This window comes from Podarcis pityusensis (assembly GCF_964106645.2).
Source record: "Podarcis pityusensis genome assembly, chromosome: 1".
Lineage (NCBI taxonomy): Eukaryota > Metazoa > Chordata > Lepidosauria > Squamata > Lacertidae > Podarcis > Podarcis pityusensis.
The window spans coordinates 94,517,378-94,537,698 of record NC_138028.1 but is presented as its reverse complement, the minus strand read 5'-3'; the positions used below and the strand labels follow the sequence as shown (position 1 = coordinate 94,537,698).

The following is a 20,321-nucleotide window of genomic DNA, read 5'->3' as shown; positions in this document are numbered from 1 at the left end:
TTATTTAGTTTTTCGTAAAATTTATATACCACTTGATTGTGTGGTCAAACTGTCTCATCCGTTCATCTAATCTCAATGATGCAAACATTTGGAGGCTAAGAATGTCTTGCTTATCAGAAGCAATGTTTTCAATTAATTTGCAAAGCTTTAACCTCTTTGTCGTATTGTGTTCCGTGCCTATTCAGCATATACGCATTTCCTGTCTCTACTTCTAGGTTTGAATTTTTTGACACTCTGGAAGACATCAAGAAACGAGCCTTAGACATTGCAGTGAAAAACAGACGGCGATTTATTTCACATGAAAGGAAGGAGCTTGGAAAGGTATGGCACTGCTTTCAAAAGTTAAGACCACGAGGGCAAATAAGCTGGTGAAATTGACTGCATGGCAGAAAGATTAAATATACTTCCAGTTGTGCCATGATACCCCCTTTCTCACATCTTCTACTGCGTTCTTAGGAGAGAAATCTCCTGTACCCAACTAATCAAGCATTTGCTGCTATATTCAAAATTCTGGTGCTGTCACAACATCCTCTCTGTATTAAAGAGCACACCTGCATTCCAAGGATGGTTATAACTCAATAAAAACTTGCTTGCAGGTTCTATGCCTGGTAATCATCTCTACTTATTTTTGAACCATTTATCTGTAATTCAGACATTTAATGAAAATATTCAAGCAAGTTATTTGAAATATCTCTTAATTTTTAATTTGTTTGTTTTGAAGGTGCTGATTGACTTGTCAAAGGAAGACTTAGTCAGGGGCTTCTCCCAATGGTATGTTTACATTTACAGCTTGTAAGAACATAACAAAAAAAAAAGTTATATAGGTTTTAGTTATAACCTTTTGATGCCCTAATATATGTGGTAGTTTCAATGCCTGAACAGTACCTACAATTGTTATGGATTGCTGTTGTTTTTAGAACAAAACTTTTTCCTAAGAGGGATCACCTCTAGTCTAACCTTACTAGAAAAATCAGCTTCAAAAAGTGGCGGGGGGGAGTGTCTGTCCAGCAATTTTTGTAATGCAATTCTGTTCGTTCTTCTGTAGGTATCAGCTGACAAGAAATGGACAGCCTGGACAGCAGCCCCAAAGTTGATTACTTGTTGCCTGATGAATAGCTGAAGCAAGTGTACATATGTATATTTTGAACTTTTTAATTACAAAATAGCTTTGTAATTTTTTATTTATCTTCATCACATTGTTTAATACACTTCTATAAAATATTTATTCAAGATGCACTGTTTTGGCAATAGTTCTGCGGTCACTTGCGATGGCAGTACTGCTGGCAATAATACACAATTAAAATGAACAATCCTATGCACGCCTGTGGCATGCATTGGGTCTTCAGTCTAGGAAATGCTTCCAGGTTGTAGTGCAGTACAGTGCTAGCACACCTCACCTGGAGCTCTAGCAGAGAGGCAACTGCTGAATGAAACAGGTGGTACTTTCAAGACCACCACCTCTGAGTATATTTGATTGAGAAGCAGAGATCTCAGGAACCTTCTGTAATAACAGAGGGCTATATAAAACTTTCACACTGATTATATACTGTTTTGATAAGAATATGTCACTATTTGCCCTCCACCCTCTTCCTGAGATGGAGGCAGCAGGGGGTATGTGTGTGATGACTCTTACTTCAGTGCCAGCTTTTTTTTTAGCCAGTGCAGGGATGACTGGAAAACTGTTTTGCAGCTACAGTCTTCTGGTTCACAACCAAAGTGCATCCTGAACCCCTACAATCTTAAATTATATTTATTATGCCAAAGATGCATGCGTTTTCTGAAATTAAACTGAGTACAAAACTGATTTTAATAAAGAAACTTAAACGCTGTGGTATGATGACTTTTTGGAGAGAGAAAAATCCCTTGGACCATTATGTGTGAATATCAAAATTTCAATAGTTAAAACCTTTTATTCAACAGCTATACACACACAGAGAGGTAGGTAAATATTAAGTTGAGACATGGCTTACATAATCATCAGGCTTTCCATTTCAGCTTCTGCACAGCAGGTACTATATCTGTCAGATTTCTGACCTCTGAAATGAGAAAAGTGACTGTTATTGTCATCTAGATTTGCACTGTAATAAGTACTGCATATAACTTTGTGCAAAGTAAAAAACTTTGGCTGTGTCTCCTCAGAAAGGGCAGGCTGTGCTGGATAAGGCTGAGGTCTCCTAGCTAGTAACATGTCTGGCAAGAGGCACTTCCCAACAGGAGTTTATTGTGGCGTCAAAATGCCAGCCTGCTTCCCCAGCCCACTTAATATAAAATCTAAGTATAAAATTGTTGTATAAACCCAGCTACTGATGACATAGATGTTCCTTACAGCATTTTTTCAGTGGGTGGTTTGTCACTTCTTGTGTTTTGGTGAGTGATCTATTGCCTTGCCCCTACTTCTGTTCGCACCTCAGCCAAATAAGTACCTAGCCATTTTGTTTTCAGCAACCCAAATGTTACCCACCTGTCTATTTCAAAAGAGGATATGGAGATCTCCATTCTAGTAAAAATAAGAGGGGGGGGGGGATACAATAGACTATAATAGCACTACATAAATGGGGCTTGGGTGTTTAGGATTAAAAATGGGAAATGATTTTGTCTCCCTCTCAAAAGGCAAAGTCCTAAATTTTGCATACTGGGAAACTTGACAACTAAGGAGCTAGTAAGCATGCTCATGTACGCTTTAAGGGGGGGGGGGTAAATGTACATTTGCGGGTATATGAATACCTGTACGCATGCCTAAAACTAGAAAAGATAGACAAGAGTAGTGATTGAGGAACCAGAAAACACAGCAGAGAAACATTCCATCAAGCACTTCCTATTAGTATAGATAAGAAATAACAGAATGCCTGCCTACATCTGTTCTGATTCTGGGGAACCAGGAAGATGAAAGTTGCAGAAAGCACTTACCTAGAATATGAAGCAAGTCTTCAATAAGACCTTTAAATGCTTGGAAGAAGTTATCATGTTCTTTTAACTCGTCGACAATGCTGAAAAAAATCAATTGTGCCACATTCATTTTCCTGCAGTTTTCATTTCAAAAACTAACACATTGAAATCTGTGCTTCCTTCCTCCCAGCTCTCCATATTCCAAGTTTCAAAATACTCCTTATAAGAATTATCCTTGATAAGATACATCTAGGGTCACCTAGATGTTTCTAACACAATACTCACACTTTTACTTCAGGCTACATCTCTGCTTATAGATGTGTTTTACCTTGAAACTGGGGCCAAATATGGTTCTCTTCTCTTGCAATTACTCTATGGGGTATATGGCTACATGTAGCCAGCAATTCGAATAGTGTAAATTGGCAGAGCTATGCTATTTGTCTCTTTAGCAGCTAGGAGTGTAGGTGCTTAACTGCTGCCTTGCAGTACTGCTGAAACATGGAAACACTTATCTAGCCTCTAAGAAAACAAACAATACCAAAGCTGTGCACTGCTTCTCTCTCCTTTTTAAATAGGGTAGTCAGCAATAATAGGATGTCTGTTTCCATGGGGCAGGGGCCCTCTGTCTGGCCTCACCAACTATGGCACTACACTCCCAACAGCTTTCAACTGGCATGATGCAGCTTCTCCCCTAAAGTTTCCTCACCCCGCTTTGCCACAACAGCAGGGAAAGGCTATAGTTTAAGGAATTTCCACAAAAGAAGTGTGTCACGGATACTCCAAGTGACCAACAAAGTTGTGCAGTCCATGGTTTATTAAAACTTAAGTCTGATCTCATGCAGAAGCCAATTCACAATGGGCTGGGGAAGCAGTATTGACTTCAGATTACAAATCAAAAGGTAACAGAAATAATATCACTCATCGATGGAGCTTGAGATCATCTATCATTGCAGCTATTCTATTGAGAGGGTCACAGTGCTTCCCCACCCCACCCCCAAAGAAAACCCCTAAACATGATTCTTAGTCCTAGGATTAGATTAAATGAGGTCCCATTATGGAATGCTCTATAACTACTTTTATGATGTCACTATGTATGTACTTCCTCAATTGCCACAGGGTGTTGCTGTGGGTTAAACCACTGTGCCTCTTGGGCTTGCCGATTGGAAGGTCGGTGGTTTGAATCCCCGCAACGGCGTGAGCTCTTGTTGCTCGGTCCCAGCTCCTGCCAACCTAGCAGTTCAAAAGCACATCAAGTGCAAGTAGATAAATAGGTACCTCTCCGGTGGGAAGGTAAACGGCGTTTCCGTGTGCTGCTCTGGTTTTGCCAGAAGCGGCCTAGTCACGCTGGCCACATGACCCAGAAAAACTGTCTGCAGACAAACGCCGGTGCCCTCGGCCAGTAAAGCGAGATGAGCGCCGCAACCCCAGAGTTGTTTGTGACTGGACTTAATTGTCAGGGGTCCCTCTACCTTATTTAACTGCAAAAGCAGGGCTTGTGTAAAAAGGCTGTGAGGGTCTTCTACAGCAGCCTTTGCCAGCATGGTACAGTAGACTAAAACGCCCATCAGCCCCAGCCAACATGGAGCACCAGATTGACAAAGGTCATTTGGCACAGCAGCGGAAGACTTGCCAAAGCCTGATTCCACCCAGAATGGGTTGCACCATAGCTACATGGAGATGACCAATAAAATACTTTCTTAGAATAGCCAACTATTGGGTACCACCATCCAGGTAAATGGTGCCTTACCAGGACCTGCTGGGCTCACAATACAGAAACTGACACAAGGAAAGCAGAGGTAGAAGCAAACAGAATAAAGAAGTGTCGTTTTAGTTACATGCACTTAGTCTTCCAAACCACTAAGCCTGAGGGGTTATTCCAGAGGGTTCAAAAGGACGTTACGGGTTTTGAGAGCCGATCTATTGAATGAAATACTGAGATTGACCACAGCAATATGGATCTAAATGCATCATTCAAGAGTTACTACTATGATTTATCAAGGGCTTGCATACCTTTGGATGTCAGGGGTGCCCAGCAGCTGCTCAACCTGCTGGGACACATTCTCATTAATCAGACTGCATAGCTTTCCAACCTTGTTGACCAGGACACTGGGTGGGGCAGAAGTATCTAGGAAGAAAACATCCATTTCAAGAACATCACACACAAACCAAGGAGCAATCTCACTGGAAGTGACTGCCAACACAAATACCCACACTAAATGTGGAATGATCCTCGAGGTTCCATTCCTGATACAGATTGTTTTTAAAAGCAATTATGATAAGGATACCGGGGGACAGGAGGGAAGAACCAAGCTTTGTGAGATACTGAACACAAAGAGCAGATCTGGGAAAGTACAACAGACACCCACACAGAAGCCAGACAATACTCTTCTTGATCCTGACGATCAATGATACATATCAAGGTAGATGCCCAAGCAAACAAGAGCAAATTGTCTTTAAGATAAAAAGACACATTGTTTAAGAGCTAGAGACACAGTGAAATTAAGAGACAATACATTATAACAAAAAAGTTTATTATAATTATAGTGGTATTTAAGGATTTTTTGAAGTAAGCAAAATGAAGTGTGTTCTATTTGGCAATCACCAAGGCACCTAGTGCATCGGTTCTAATCACAAATGCATTTTTTTAAAAGAGAAAACCATAAATTAAAATATAACATCATATCAAGTATAACCTACGATCCTTCTGCTTTGCAAAACAGCATGGAATACCTTGTAACTGGGAGGGTGGAAGCAACATTTTTACATAATCATTAGGGTAGTGACTACATTATGAGAAACATGTTAAATTAGGGAGTTTTTTAAAAAATCAATCTAAAGCAGGTCTAAAAAGTATGAGGCTGACTTTCAATGGTCTTTTGCAAAGTCCATATTTTAGACATGGAAATCATTTCCCACCACTACCCAAAACAAAAACAACAAAAACCAGAAAATCTGAGATTCTAAATCGTATTTATGTTTTAGCAGTTATTATGGCACCCCTGCACAGGGGACGCGGGTGGCGCTGTGGGTAAAACCTCAGTGCCTAGGACTTGCCGATCGTATGGTCGGCGGTTCGAATCCCCGCGGCGGGGTGAGCTCCCGTCTTTCGGTCCCAGCTCCTGCCCACCTAGCAGTTCGAAAGCACCCTTAAGTGCAAGTAGATAAATAGGGACCGCTTTATAGCGGGAAGGTAAACGGCGTTTCCGTGTGCGGCACTGGTGCTGGCTCGCCAGTTGCAGCTTCGTCACGCTGGCCACGTGACCCGGAAGTGTCTTCAGACAGCGCTGGCTCCCGGCCTCTTAAGCGAGATGAGAACGCAACCCCAGAGTCGGTCACGACTGGCCCGTACAGGCAGGGGTACCTTACCTTTACCTTTAGTGCACCCTGCATTTATTATTTATTATTATTGCATCCCAAGCTGAGGGATGCACATCAAATGAAGGGAAAGATTATCCATACCTAGTTCTAAAAGATCACAGAGGTTTCTCATAGCATTGATCATTTCGCCAAGTTTTGTATAAACTTCATTCATGCGAGGATAAATTCCATTAATAGATTTCACATCAAAGAGCTTTTGAAAGTGAGACACCATTGCATACAAAGCTTCTTGTGAAGGCACACAACTTCTCTGTAGGATGCAAGACAAAAAGGGGGGCAGAGGATGAAGTAGTTTTAAATCTTGGCTGAGGATGCATACAGAAACATTGAATATGTCTTCCTCAAAACATAGAAGCCGTATCTAACTAAACAGTTACACTAGTGCAAGGCGTTTTATAAGACTTTAAAGGAATTAATTGGTTGGTTTTTACTTATAAGCAGTATAAGCAGAATCAGGACTGAGGTAATTAAAAAAACCTAACACAGCCAAAGTGATTCTTTGAAGCAAAATTCAATAAGGACCCAAATTTTCAATTGCATTAATGGAAGTGTGTCCTATATCTTACTTGAATATTTGTACCATTATTTTTTTTAAATAGTACCATCTTTCCTGAACTCTGGAAGTTGTGGTTTATATTTTCTTGGTTTTATTCTGAAAATGCCCTGCTATCTTTCACAACGAAAGGCGGCATATTAATAATTGTAACATAAAATAAATACAGGGCTCGATACTAGCACATGCAAATAAATGAATTTCATACTAGAACTCTGAAAAGACATAACTCTGGAATAAAATTACCTTTTCTTTATTTACTACTTCTTCAGAGATTTCATCTACCATGAGCTGAAGGTCTTCAACTCTAATATATTCACTGTTATCCTGCACCGTGACCATACACCAAGGCACTAGTTGCAGAAACAATTTTTTCAGGGACCTATGCAAAGTCTTGAAAGAGCAAGAAATTATTATTAGAAGCCATCAGTTCCTGCTTTACTTAACATATTTTGTGCACAATCCACACTCCCCTCTCTCACTTGTGAGGCTTTGCGGAGTCGCTGCCCTGCAGCTCAGAAGGTGGGGGACAAGATGACCAGACCCAACGCCATTGTGGGAACAGCATGGGATCCAGCCGATTCAGGGCCGGCATAGCCCCACTACCAGAGCACTGTGTTTTGGGGCTTTTTGCTGGATCATGCCAGCAAGTAGAAGTCGGCACTGGTGATATTTGCCAGGGCAGCTGGGTAGAGCAATCCTCTACTTAATCCAGTCCCCATCCAGTCCAGCATAAGGGAGGTTCAGATTGCTCTGCCTATCTGAAAGTGATCCTTGTGTTTTGTGTGAGACATCCAAATCAGAATCACTTTTTTTTGTTGTTCTAAAAGTAAAAAAGCAGCTGCTTGAGCAGATGGAGATCAGATTAGGACCACAGGGCTGGGGGAGTACGGGGAGATATCTGACCTCCCCAAAGTACCATTTTTCTAATTAAAATTTCCTTTTGCTCCTCTCAGAAGAAGGCGGCAGCTTATCAGGATAATTAGTTTGAAATTAAGTTGAAGACTATTATCTCTGGAAAACGCACAAGGCACACATCTGAAGAACTAGCTAGCTAGAGAAAGAAAGACTGAAATCAAAGACCATCCGTACCTTTAGGGCCATTAGCTGGTCAGCCCACATCTCAACTGTAAGAGGAAGGTGCTCAAATCCACATTCCTGCTCATCCCCTTTGGGGCAGCTTTGCGGCAACCCTTTCCGCTGCAAATGCGTGACCAACGGAGCTCTTCTTGGGCTTCTTATAATAGCGTCAATGCTGGACAACACCTTTAATGTTAAATATTTGTCAGAAAAAACACACAGCAGAAATTATGACAGATACTATTGCAGTGCTAAATACACACTCTAATTAATATTAAAAATACAATAGAAGACTTGGCTTTCACAGGAGACTGGGGGTATTTTAAAATATCCAGTGAGCAGCCAAACCAAGAACTGAAATCAAAGTCTGGCCCTAGTTTGTTCTAGCTACAGTTAAATGAAACTGAAGTTTCCAAAGTTCAAATGTCAAGGAAAACTGTAGCTAGTTCAAACTTGGAAGCAAAAGCTTCAAATCTTCTCAGAGACACAAAAGGGGAGAGGTGGTATGAATGTGAGCTTGAGGCACTCCACAACTCATCATGTAATAAGGGTGGGAAAACACCCTTATTTTGGAAATGAGTGCATTTTTAATAGCTCCTGCAACGGCAGCCCACCTACCTGCAAGTATTTCCTGCAGGTTTCCTGCAGTACCCCTCCTGTAGTACTTCCACGTTCTCTGTTTTCTTTCATGCTTTCTTCTTCATCAATCTCATGGGATCTATATTGCAGGTAAAAAAGAAAAAAGGAACTATAGCAAGAAGGGGGGAAATATTTCAAAAAATGCTTCTATAACCTCTCTTGCTTCAGCAATATTCAGCACACAAAATGAAATAGATGTGTTAAAATTAGTTTGAAATGTACAATTCAACCCAGTTTTAATGCTTCATACAAATTACTGTCCCAACCACAAAAAGTGTAGAAGCAGAACACGTCTGAAATGTTCGACAACCGAGCGCGGCTTCCGATTGGCTGCAAGAGCCTCCTGCACTTAAGCGGAAGCCACGTTGGATGTTCAGCTTCCGAAAAACGTTAGAAAACTGGAGCATTTACTTCTAGGTTTTTGGCGTTCTGGAGCCGAAATGTTCGAAAACGGAGGCATTTGGGAGCCGAGGCCTGACTGTAGAAGACTGGCAGAAGTGGTTGTTGGGGAAACCTGCAGTTCTCACCAACTTCAGATTCTTTCCCCATCACTTCACACATGTGATTGAGTCTACAAGCACATCCACAATCTCCAGGGATAGTACTGAGACATGCTTTTGCTCTTATTCTTCACAACAGGGCTTTTGCTTTCCACCAGCCCATCTTTAGAACTACAGTGAAAGCTTGTGTGCCTCTGTTCTTTGGCTTTCTTTTAAGTCTGCCTGCCTTCAGAAGAAGGTTATTTCTAAAAGGCCCCTGCTTTCTCCATCTTCAAAACAGAGGTCTATTGTTAATGCTTAATGGAAATTAGTTACTTGATATTCTTCAGCGCTTTCTCCAGCTTCTTCACTTGGTGTTTGTAAAATTTTAACTCTTGCACAGTTGGTCTAAAAGGGAAAAAAAATATCCAGTGCATTTCTAGAGAATCATAATTTTTAAAGTGAGCAGAAAAGCATGCCACCCTCCCTCATCAACCACTAAGTAGTATCTATGGAGACAGTTGCATATTTTGGATATTTCCAGATTTGTGGAAGATTGCTTGCTGCTTTAGAGCCTGCTTCAGGTGGATTTTCACCTTCCTCATAGGGCAACAGCTGCCCAGTGGGAAGGAATCCAGTAGAGAGAGGCAGGCAGGTAAAGACAACTTCAAAGCCAGCTCTAGCTAGATTTATCTCACCTCCCACAGGGCCATCTGCCAGCAACCACCTAATGGGAAGAATCCCAATTACTTTTCATATGGCGGTTATTGTGGCTTCAATGTTTTGTTCTTGTTTTTTAGTTAATTTGAAGCTGCATCAAGAAGATATTTATTCTGAATAGAAGGCTATAGATCACTTTTACTATTAAAGAAATAATTACATTGTGAAGCAGCTATGCTTTCCTAACAGCCTATAAAACATTCACACTATTTACCTGATTTCCATCTCTTTCCTGAGATTTGTATTTTCACGTAACAGCTGTTCATTTCTGGCTTTTGTTTCGATTATCTGAGTCTGGAAAGACTTCAAAGATTTTTATAATAAATATGTTGTCATATAAGCAGTCATAATGTCACTAACCTATCTCAATTGTCTTCACAACAAGTGGGCTAAATAAGTCACTAGTATACTGTACTATTGCTATATACTAAGGGGCTTTACCAACAAAATGTTGAGAAATACTGACTTCCTCAAATAGTCAGCCAGGGAGCTTACAGGTGAACTGTGGTTTGAATCAGGAACTCTTAAGTTTAAAATTCCAGCTATTCAAATTTAAGTATATGACCATTTTCACAATATCTCAAATTATAAAACCAGGTGATAAAAGCCAAATATTACATATGATATTTAAAATTAAACAGCCAGTCAGTCATTGGGTTGGAGGCTGTTCCATGCTGTGCAAACAGTAACCAGATGACTGAAGGGTGCCCATCTCCACACAATATGCTGAGAATCAAACAGAAGTGACGATGCAAACTGCTGAGTTTTCTTTTAATCAAACCAGGGATTAACTTCGGCAGGTTTTTTGGAGGATGGGGTAGATTTAGAAGAGAACAATGGGAACCTTTATACAAGACTGCATGGGCTATCTCCCCTCCCACCAAAAAACCTGGTGGCCTTGCTGGACACGTTTGATAAGCGCAAGAAGGGGCGTACACACAACAGCTCCTCCACATCGGGGGCGGGGGCAGGATTGTCCCTTGCACAGAGGAACTCTATGTGCATAGGAGCCTTTGTCAAAATTCCCCAGCGATCGGCTGCTATATACTATGCAGCCACCAAGTGCAACCCTGCTGCACCCATTGCAGAAGCGCTCCATCTGGCAGTCATCCGGGGGAGAGCGACAGACATCCAAGAAATATTTGTTCCAAGGTAGAAAACAGCTTGGGAACAGCTACTGGGAGGGGAGGTCATTGGAAGACTGCCACTCATGCATCTTGTCTTCAGCATAAACCTGAAGTGGACACCTTTAACTTCCTCCCTTGAGGTTGGACAGTTTCTACATCCATGGGTACCTGCTTGTGCCTTACCATGAGTAGGGCTCTGTAATTTGGAGTGGCATCTATGTCCTTCAAGAATTCTTCCTCATTTTTCCCTTCTCCTTGTGTATGATCAGGCTCTCTGTTATATCTCCTTGGAAGGAAATCCAAGTTAAAATGTGTTCCACTACAGTGAAAAATACTAAAATTACAAAACTAGAAATCATTTGATTGGTGAGACCTATTCCGCAAGACTAACCTGAATAGCTGATCTATTCAGCCATCGATACATCACCACCAAATCACTCATTTTGTATCGACGACTTTTCCTATTCATCTTTTTTATCGTATTATGAAATCCCTCCTAACATGACTTCTCTTCTTACCTTAATTCTTTTCTCACTTGCTTGATCTGAGACTCATAATGATCAATTAAAGAACAAATCCTAGAAAGAAACAAGGGAAAACACACCATAAGAGTGGCAATCCAATTTTAGTATATAAACAAATTATTATTATTATTATTATAGCAATAACGATGACAATGAAGCTATATCATACGAAATGTTCCAAAATATATTTCACTACTATGTATTCTTCAGAAGAACAATTCTTTATAAAATAAAATACATACAAGCAATTAGTACCGTAATGAATACAACTGGGCAACTGGAATGGATCTAATATGGGAAAATCTAAAATCAACTTGTAATTAACTTTTGTCTTCAAGTAACTATTCCTATGCAGTGCAAGCATATGTAACTCATTTTCCCTCCTAGCAATCAATCCTTTTTCAGAAGCTCTGGGACCTGAGTTCAAAACAGTAGCAAGATGGATGAGGGGGAGGAAGGCCCAGACCCTGAAGAAGGCCACCAGCCCCCACACTTCCTGAAAGGAAGTAGGCAAAAACAGAAGACACTTAGAACAGAAAAAACAGGCGACAGTAATGTCTCAGACTCTTTCCATCTCTTCCAACAACTCTCTTCAGAAATTTATCACAGTGTGTACTTGTGATTCTATTTTAATATAAACACTTAAACCAAACTAAGATATCTTTGTTAAATATTCCCCTGCCCCAGCAAGAAAAACATTTCAGTTCTAACTATTTATGACAAGTTAGAAAAGCTTTTCAGATACTTACATAACATGTAATGTTAGTTTTGTTTATTAAAAATAAGTGGAAGAAACACACAAAATCAGATCTTCATCAAGTTTGGGTAGTAGAGGGTTTTTTTCTCAAAAAAGCATCACCACTGCAGATTTTACAGAATGCTTTGTACTCTTCAGGAATTTACAGTATTTGTCATACAATGATCTACGAGGTGAGCTAATTTTGTAAAAAAATCAGACTTAACAGTACATAACAAATCAATGTATTGCTGCTTGGAACTAGCTTTGTTATAAGGCCAGAGATTATTAGACATTTTCTTCCTTTTGCTGCCACCCTGTGGTAGTTCTGATTTTTTCCCTATGGACCTTCTTTGGAGTAATAGGCTGCATAGACACCATACGTTTAAAACACACGCCTTCCCTCAAAGAAGCCTGGGAACTATAATCTGTTAAGGGTGCTGGGAACTGTAGCTCTGTGAGAGATAAACTAAAGCTCCCAGGATGATTTGGGAGAACTTATGTTCTTTAAAAGTATGGTACGTGTGCAGCCTGAATATTAAAATTTGGGGGTATATTTATTAAATACATAGGGTGGTAGTCAACTAATTTTTACTCAGAGTAGACAGGGTAAAGCAATGAACGTAACTAAGCTAGGTCTATTAATTTCAGTGAGTTTACTCTAAGTAAAAAATAGCTGAATACTACTCATAGACTATAAAAATACACAAGATTTTAAATGGCACCACCAAGATTGTCCTGCCTCTCCTTATTCACCCAAGGCAACACAACATCCACAGAGGTGGCAGCAACAATGCCACTACAGGTAAAGTACTTGGACCCAAGTTCTTACCAAGAATGGCCAGGAATCCTATGCAACTCCCAAGTAAGCTCATGCTTCAGATTATAGTGAGAAATACTTAACTTGCAAATGTTAAGATTTGCACAAAACTCTCATGAATTATCCAGAATTACTTACTGCTGATCCAAGTGAGTTCTTGGAGCTTGTTTGCAGAACTGCCGGAATATTTTTTTCTGTGTAGCCAAACGCTCCTCCTCCTCCATGTCCATCTTTTTAAGCTCTTTTTCCAAACGGGCAATAGTCTCTTCTTGCTCTTGGAGCTTGTTGATCTGTTGCTGATTCTTTGCCTGCAAGCAGAACACAAGGGAATCACAGAAGGCAGAACGGTCCTAAGAAGGGAAGTAAATGGTAGGCCAGAATTCATTTGCTCTGTCCATTCTAAAAGAAGTCTCTCACTTTCTTAAAAGAGGTAACTTGTTTTGTTCTTTTTCTTGCAAGTGCATTTTAAAAGTGCATCACCAATAAGGTCAAAACATTCTGCCATGACATACTGTACAATGGTATCGATTCTGTGATCAGTAATCCCGACATGATAAACTTATGAATTCCACATCTCTACTAATTAAGTACCTGTGAAGCTTGCTGATCTTTCTGAAGCTCCTTGACTTGGTTCTGCTGCTCACAAGCATGAGCTATAGACTTATCTTCCAGCTGACAGATTTTCTGTTTGACGTTTTCCACAATGATGTCGAGCTCATTGGCTCGTTGTTCCTGCCGAGAAGCCCGACTTCGTTCTAAACGTAGTTCATCTCTTTTTTAAAAAATAAAATAAAATAGAAAATAAAGAAATTCCTTCAGTGAAAACTACAAGTCTCTAAACCACAGTGAATTTAATCTGAATTAAAGTTTTCCAGATTAAAGTATTTAATCTGAATTAAAGAATCTGCATTTAAAAGACAATATAAACAAGTTCTCCCGAAGGATTTTCCGTTTTCTTGTTGCTTTTCACATGCTGTAAGTACATGAGCCAAAGTGAAGCATCAGTTGGGAAACTCGACTTGATGAAAAACGAGCCACATGTTCTTTCCTCGCTCTTTGAAGAACAAGGCATACCTCTTCACATTGGAGAATGGACACAGGGACAAATCCTGACCTATCATGTAACCCCCAATAGCTGGCATTCCTGTGCAGGAATGAGAAGAATGCATGGAGCAGCTTCCAAAACGCCGTAACGGGCAGGTCAGAACTTTTAAGCAGAAAACAAGTCAAACAGAGAAGTTGTGAGCAAGACTTTGTGAAATCTAGGAAGCAGAAAAATTGACAAGTCAATGTAGCAGAAGTAAGGAAAAACTGCTGATCAGGGCATTTAGTTAAGGTTTTCCCCAACTTTGTGCCCTCCAGATCTCTTAAGATTACAGCTCCCATTAGCACCAGCCAGCACAGCCAAGGGTAAGGGATGATGGGAGTTGTTGTACAGCAGCCTCTGGAGGGCATCATGTTGGAGAAGGCTGATCTAGTATGACATTCTGCTTTCAAGAGCAGCCTGCCAGTCTCCCCGGCAACAATTCTACCACTGTAAAGAAAAACATGGCAAGAGTGAAGAACTCTGATTAGCAAAGAACAGAGGTGAAGATGGTCCCCTTCCAGCCTCTAGGCTGGTTCAGAACTCTCTGCATTGAGCCTGTTAGATGCCGCAGAAGAATTCTAAGAAACATTATTACCTAATTTGGCGATTTTCTTCTATCAAGCCACGAACTATTTTACGTTGACGCTCTGTTTCTTCCATTAATGATCTCAATGCATATCGTATTGCTTGCGAAGTCTGTCTGTCCATAACAATCCTATCTGCAAAGGTTTTTTTTATTTAAAAAAGTCACTATTATTATTATTAATTTATTTCTTAAATTTGTATAGCACTCTATACCCGCAGGTCTCAGGGCAGTTCACAGGATAAAATCACGATATAAAAACACAGAATACATAATCAAAATAAAAACAAGAACAATCCAATAACACCCCCCCACACAGACACACAGCAGAGGAATATTTTTGCCTGGTGCCTTAAAGTGTATAATGAAGGTCCCAGGTGAACCTCCCTGGGGAGAGTGTTCCACAAATGGGGAACCACTGCAGAGAAGGCCTGTTCTCGTGTTGCCGCCCTCCAAACGTAAGGTGTTGCCACCCTCTGGAGGAAGCACACGAGTAACAGCCTCAAAAGATGATCTCAGGGTCTCGGTAGGTTCATATGGAATAAGGCAGTCCTTGACAAGCTCATTAAAAAATACCACATTTTATAACAAATGTCTCAAAACAGGCCACTGGAATGAAGAAGGCACATTGTGGCAGAGGTACCTATAGGAAAACAGTAAGTGTAGGTAAACATCTCCAGATGGCTTAAACAAGAGAGCAGTGTGTTTGTTTTTGACACTTCGTAGTGCTTGAGCCAGGTGGAGGCATCCTCAAACAAATAAATACATGACATCTAACATTTGCCTTGGTCCATACTAATTTTCTACATTTTGTATGTAGATTAAACCAAGTAACATAGCTGTAGTAACATAGCTGATCATGCACACTTCCCTTGCAGCCATATAATATGAACGACACTGTGGACACTTGAAAATTCACATCTTCAAGCAATTAGAAAAGTGAAAAATTCAACTGAATTTACCTGCTATGTTTCTGCTAGTTCCAGGTTTATCAAGGTACACAGGTTTTAAGCCATGTTGCCTTAATAACTTGTTTAATTTTCCCCATTCTTCTTGCTCCTGCTTAAAGTCAGACAAAATGGAAAATATTGTGAGTTTCTTCGTGCTAGAGTATACATCTTTTTCTTGTTTGTTCTCTAATTTGCTTCTCTCCTAATTATTCACTCAACACCACTTCCAAACACCACTGCCAAAATACCTAAGGCAGCAAATGTGCCACAATGGCAGACTATGAACCCCACATCACAACATTTTATGAGTTTCAATTGGATCCAATTTGGTCATAAGTGAAAGCACCTCCTCAATTTGTGATAACAAATTCCTTCACTGAGCAATACCATAAAAACACTTCTTGCTTTACTGTAAAACAGGGTAAAAGTAAACTGTATAGAACTTATATTTTATTAATTTCACTACATTCATGTTAATTGTGTTTTTTATTCCCACTTAATTTCCCCAGGTTCCCCTCCTCCATAAAAGCTCATTCCAATTAAAGGCTTGTTATGAGCCTTCTTTATATATTCAACCACTCTGACCCATTCATAATTCCATATGCACAATTAAAAAAAAAGAAAAATCAAGCAACTGAAAAGACAGAGAAAGGGAGAGAGAAAACACACCCTCAATATTCCCCTCAAATGGCTCCCTGTTTCACACATGTTCAACAGCCATCATCTATTTTAAGACATTCTACAAGAGCCCAATTAATTCAGTGCAAAATGTTCTACACTTTGAGAAAGTATAACTTCCTAACTTCTTACCTCATCCATTCTCCGACTATCATTTGACATTCTTTCTGGGCAGGAATGTATCATCATAGAACCTAATGCTGCCTCTGTTGGCAAGCTACAACTTTGAGAGCTCTGAAAACCAAACAAAAGGAATGTGTTAAAAACACAACAAAATGCTATGTATATCTACTCTACTTAGTGGCGCTTACTCCCCAAAAAGTGGATATAGGATTGCAGCCGTGGATGCATACTACTGTATAGAAGCTTAGAAGGAGGAACAAGAGATCCAAGTCTTATGCGGAATTCTGATAGCATGATCTTTTAAGATTCCTTTGGATTTCATTTTTTAAAAATATGCAGACTTCATCTGAAAAACACATATTTTTGTACAGCTTTAATCTGGTTATTTTTCTGCTTTACAAAGAAAAGGAAAAGGAAACTGGGCACAGATTAATAAACAGTTAGATAGTATTTGCATACATAGAATCCAGATTTAGAGAAATACAGAACATCACTTGGTAGTCATGTTGAACTCAAAGGGCTTATTCCCCAGTTACTGAGAGTAGGATTGCAATTGTAAATAGGATTCACCTAACTTTCTTCATGTAAGGTTAAACTATGGCCTAGCAGAACAATGTGCAAACATGTCTGCTCAGAAGTAAGCCCAACTGAATTCAATGGGACTTACTCCTGAGAAAGTGAGTACAGACAGTAGACTAAATAACATCTTGTCGTGCAATTTATTATAATGTGTGGGGATAAATGGCTTCTTCCCTCAACACTTCAAACATTTTAAAGAATACATTATACACATAATATACCAAAGGTTATTGTACTATTGCTTACCAATTCTTTTAAAATGAATTGTCAAATGTACAGTTATGAATTATCTAAAATTCAAATACCTCTGCCATAGTAAATTGTTTTGGAGCCTTAGTTTCAGCTGATTAGTGGTCAATATTCCGATCGCTTCTGTAATCTGAAAATACATTTAGGAGAAAAATATGGTGAAACATATAGGAGGAAAATTTGATATGAATAAATTTTACATGTGGCAATATTATAAGTTCTTATTTCCCCTTCTGTTTTCCATTTCAGATGGATGAAGTCTGCAAAGGGATTGTTGATTATCCTTTAGCATAGAGGTCCTTCACAGGGAAGTCCACATTATCACTGAATAAAAACCCCTTTAGTTCAAACTTATTACTGATGCAAGTACAACACAGTATTACTGATGCAAGTACAACACACTGCCCAGTACAACAGAGAAACAACCTGAAAGCACCCACCTTCCAATTTAAGACTCCCGCACATTCTTCAAAAAATCATAAGCAAGAGCAAAACAGGGCTCATTGCACATCTGAATAGCAGCATAATAGTTGTGGGTGATTAGAAACAGTGGTGATTCTACTGTTCAGTAAAGAGGAAAGTGATCTTTTTGCCAGTTGGGTTGGTGCCTGTTTGCTTTATATGTGTGCATGTGACTGAGATGTCTGCACAGGTTGTACAAAAGGAAGCTTGTTCCATGTTTTGGGGTATGCGGTTTTTGCCTTTGAGGAGGATGTTTTTTGTTTCTTGCGGGGGGGGCTGTATTACTGTTTGGGGGTATGTGTGGGTTTGCTTGTCATCTGTGGGTTTTTGGGTAACTTTGCCTTTTGTGTGTGTGGATTTTTGGGACAAATGAGTCGCTTTTGCCTGTCTGGGTTTGTGAAGAGTGCTTCTGGGGATGGTAAAGTGGCTTTTGTCTGTTTGTGGGGGGTTTTTGCCTTTTTGTGGAGGTTGGCTTTGTAGAGTGGGTGGGTTTTGCCTGGTTTTCTTATTTGATTTATTGGATGGCTTTATATACTGTCTTTCTGCCAAGGTGGTTTACAATTTTAAAACACTAAAACAAATACAGTGGTACCTCGGGTTAAGTACTTAATTCATTCCAGAGGTCCGTACTTAACCTGAAACTGTTCTTAACCTGAAGCACCACTTTAGCTAATGGGGCCTCCTGCTGCCGCCGCGCTGCCAGAGCCCGATTTCTGTTCTTATCCTGCAGCAAAGTTCTTAACCTGAAGCACTATTTCTGGGTTAGCGGAGTCTGTAATCTGAAGCGTATGTACTGAGGTACCACCGTATTTATATAGAGTAATAGTCGGGCCAACTACGAGGAGCTGATGGTTATATGTATTCCCTTGCCTGAAGGGCATTTCTGCTGGTGAAAGCACACGCAAGGTTTCAAGTTACTAAAAAAAACTGCAGAAAACAGTGTTGCCTTTTACCTGCACACGCTAGAGTTTAAGCGGGTTTGAATATTCTTGCGGCAGAAGCCGAGAATCGATGAGCAAGTTTGTTTATGCTGCAGAGGCGTGTTTGTTTTATTTGGTTTTTATCTTCTGAGGTTGCAGCTCATGTGGCAAACCAGAATATAAATTAAAGCCCTTACTATACTTCTAGTAAACGCTGTCTGTGCAAAGAGGCCTAAAAATGAAAAGCACCAGCACATGTAAAAACAATAACATCTCCCCACAGGCGCCGCCGCCGCCTCCTTCTCCCTCCACCAACACCTTAAGTTCCCTTTGAGCCCTTGCGCCTTCCTTTGACACGTGTCCTCACTTTCACTTGCTCACATCGAGAACTCAAAAGCCCATTACCTGACGCGGACGATTTAACAAGCTCCAGCCTCTTCTTTTCTGCAGCAGCCCGGGGCTGCGCCTCTCCCAGCCGTTATAGGCGGGCTTTGCAGCTTCAGCTGCGGGTTGGAGGAAATCCTCGCAGCAAGGCCGCCCCCAGGGTTGGGCTTCAGTCTCCTCCCCTTCTAAATATGGGCGCCTTTCGGCTCCATCTAGGGACTGGGAGGGAACCATTTCTAAAGAGGAGCTGTCATCGCGATCCTCTATCCCACGCAAGTTTTACTCTCTGAGCTTGGCTCGCTCGCTCCTCTTTACTTGGCGGCCGCAGGAAAAAGATGCTGCGCTTTATACTGGAGACAAATACCTCACGTTTTCTAGGCGCTCTCTCTCTCTGTGACAGCAAGGTGGCCCATTTTGCTGGTGGCGCTCCTGCGCCTTTAGCAGTTGCCACCCCACCCCGTGCATCTTATTCAACAGGTGAAGCTTTCCCTCACTATCCTATGTCTTCAGGGCAGCCATCTGTCGTGGGTGCTCTTGCACCAGATCAGACAAAGGTGCTGCGGTAAGATCGAGGCCTTCGAGGGAAATTCCCTCCAACTCCACGATGCTGTGAAAGCTGCACCTGTTGCATTTACCCTCTCATACGGGTACCAAAGGAGATTGTGGAGGGCAAAAGGCCACCTGTGGGGAATTCTGTCATGAGCCCCCGGCAAATTAGTTCCCTTCCAATGTTATTGGGGCTCCGTCGATGGGGGCGCTCGGTGATTAACAGGAAAAAGACACCGATCAGCATCGTTTCGATTTTGCTGCTCCTTAAAGGCTCCCACATTAATCTGAACCGTAAGACTGTAGTCATTATGAACACTTATCTGGGAATTAAATCCCATTGGAAGCAGTGGGGTTTATTTACTTCTGAGTAAAATGTATACAGGATTGGGTTTTTAAGACTCTTTGAATTTTCCACACCTATGGCTAGGGCGCGTAGCAAACTCTCCCAGATGAGAATACAGTATACAATAGTAGCCGCCATCCTGTACTTCTTTGCTATTAGCAAACATAGAAGGATAACATACTCTTGCTTGCGTACAAAGAATTACATTACGTTTCTAGACTATTCGACACGATCTCTTTCCAGCAATCCGAGAGAAAGAAAAGTACTGCAAAACTCAGGCAGCACGGAAGAAAAACCGCCTACGCCTGTTCCTCGGAAATAAATCCGAACTGGGTTGTTATTGTTTTTTTCCTTCCTCGGAGGGACTATAAATCCTGATTTAGGAACAAGCCCTGTCCGCCTTGCAGCTGCTTCATGGGAAAAGAGTAAGGAAAAGTAATGATGGAAGAAAAGGTGAAGGGGCGCTGAAGGA

General features: G+C 40.7%; 2 protein-coding genes across 6 annotated transcripts in view; one reads left to right on the top strand and one right to left on the bottom strand.

The window, feature by feature from the left end:
- The window catches only part of ESYT3 (extended synaptotagmin 3), a 40,083-nt gene extending 38,254 nt beyond the window's left edge, over positions 1-1,829 (top strand). Inside the window, exons 21-23 of the mRNA XM_081006557.1 lie at positions 216-321; positions 722-771; positions 1,046-1,829. Of these exons, the coding sequence (XP_080862683.1) occupies positions 216-321; positions 722-771; positions 1,046-1,094 (205 nt within the window). The 3' untranslated portion in view covers positions 1,095-1,829. The remainder of the gene's footprint in view (positions 1-215; positions 322-721; positions 772-1,045) is intronic.
- On the bottom strand, positions 272-20,302 carry CEP70 (centrosomal protein 70). 5 transcript variants are annotated; one of them, XM_081007345.1, is made up of 19 exons: positions 18,979-20,302; positions 17,248-17,321; positions 16,373-16,474; positions 15,575-15,674; positions 14,625-14,748; positions 13,534-13,714; positions 13,081-13,250; positions 11,381-11,440; positions 11,046-11,148; positions 9,950-10,038; positions 9,352-9,423; positions 8,516-8,615; positions 7,910-8,083; positions 7,064-7,210; positions 6,346-6,514; positions 4,897-5,011; positions 2,908-2,987; positions 1,971-2,036; positions 272-641 (listed from the first exon to the last, which is right to left on the bottom strand). In XM_081007345.1, exons 2-18 carry the CDS (start codon positions 17,254-17,256, stop codon positions 1,978-1,980), a joined length of 1,854 nt encoding a protein of 617 aa, XP_080863471.1. In that variant the 5' UTR covers positions 17,257-17,321; positions 18,979-20,302; the 3' UTR covers positions 272-641; positions 1,971-1,977. The 5 variants fall into 5 exon arrangements, with proteins under 5 accessions (XP_080863471.1, XP_080863474.1, XP_080863470.1 ...); XM_081007348.1 differs by lacking the exon at positions 272-641 and adding an exon at positions 2,462-2,497 and having other exon boundaries at positions 1,872-2,036; XM_081007344.1 differs by lacking the exon at positions 272-641 and having other exon boundaries at positions 1,872-2,036.
- Between the last annotated feature and the right edge of the window lie 19 nt (positions 20,303-20,321).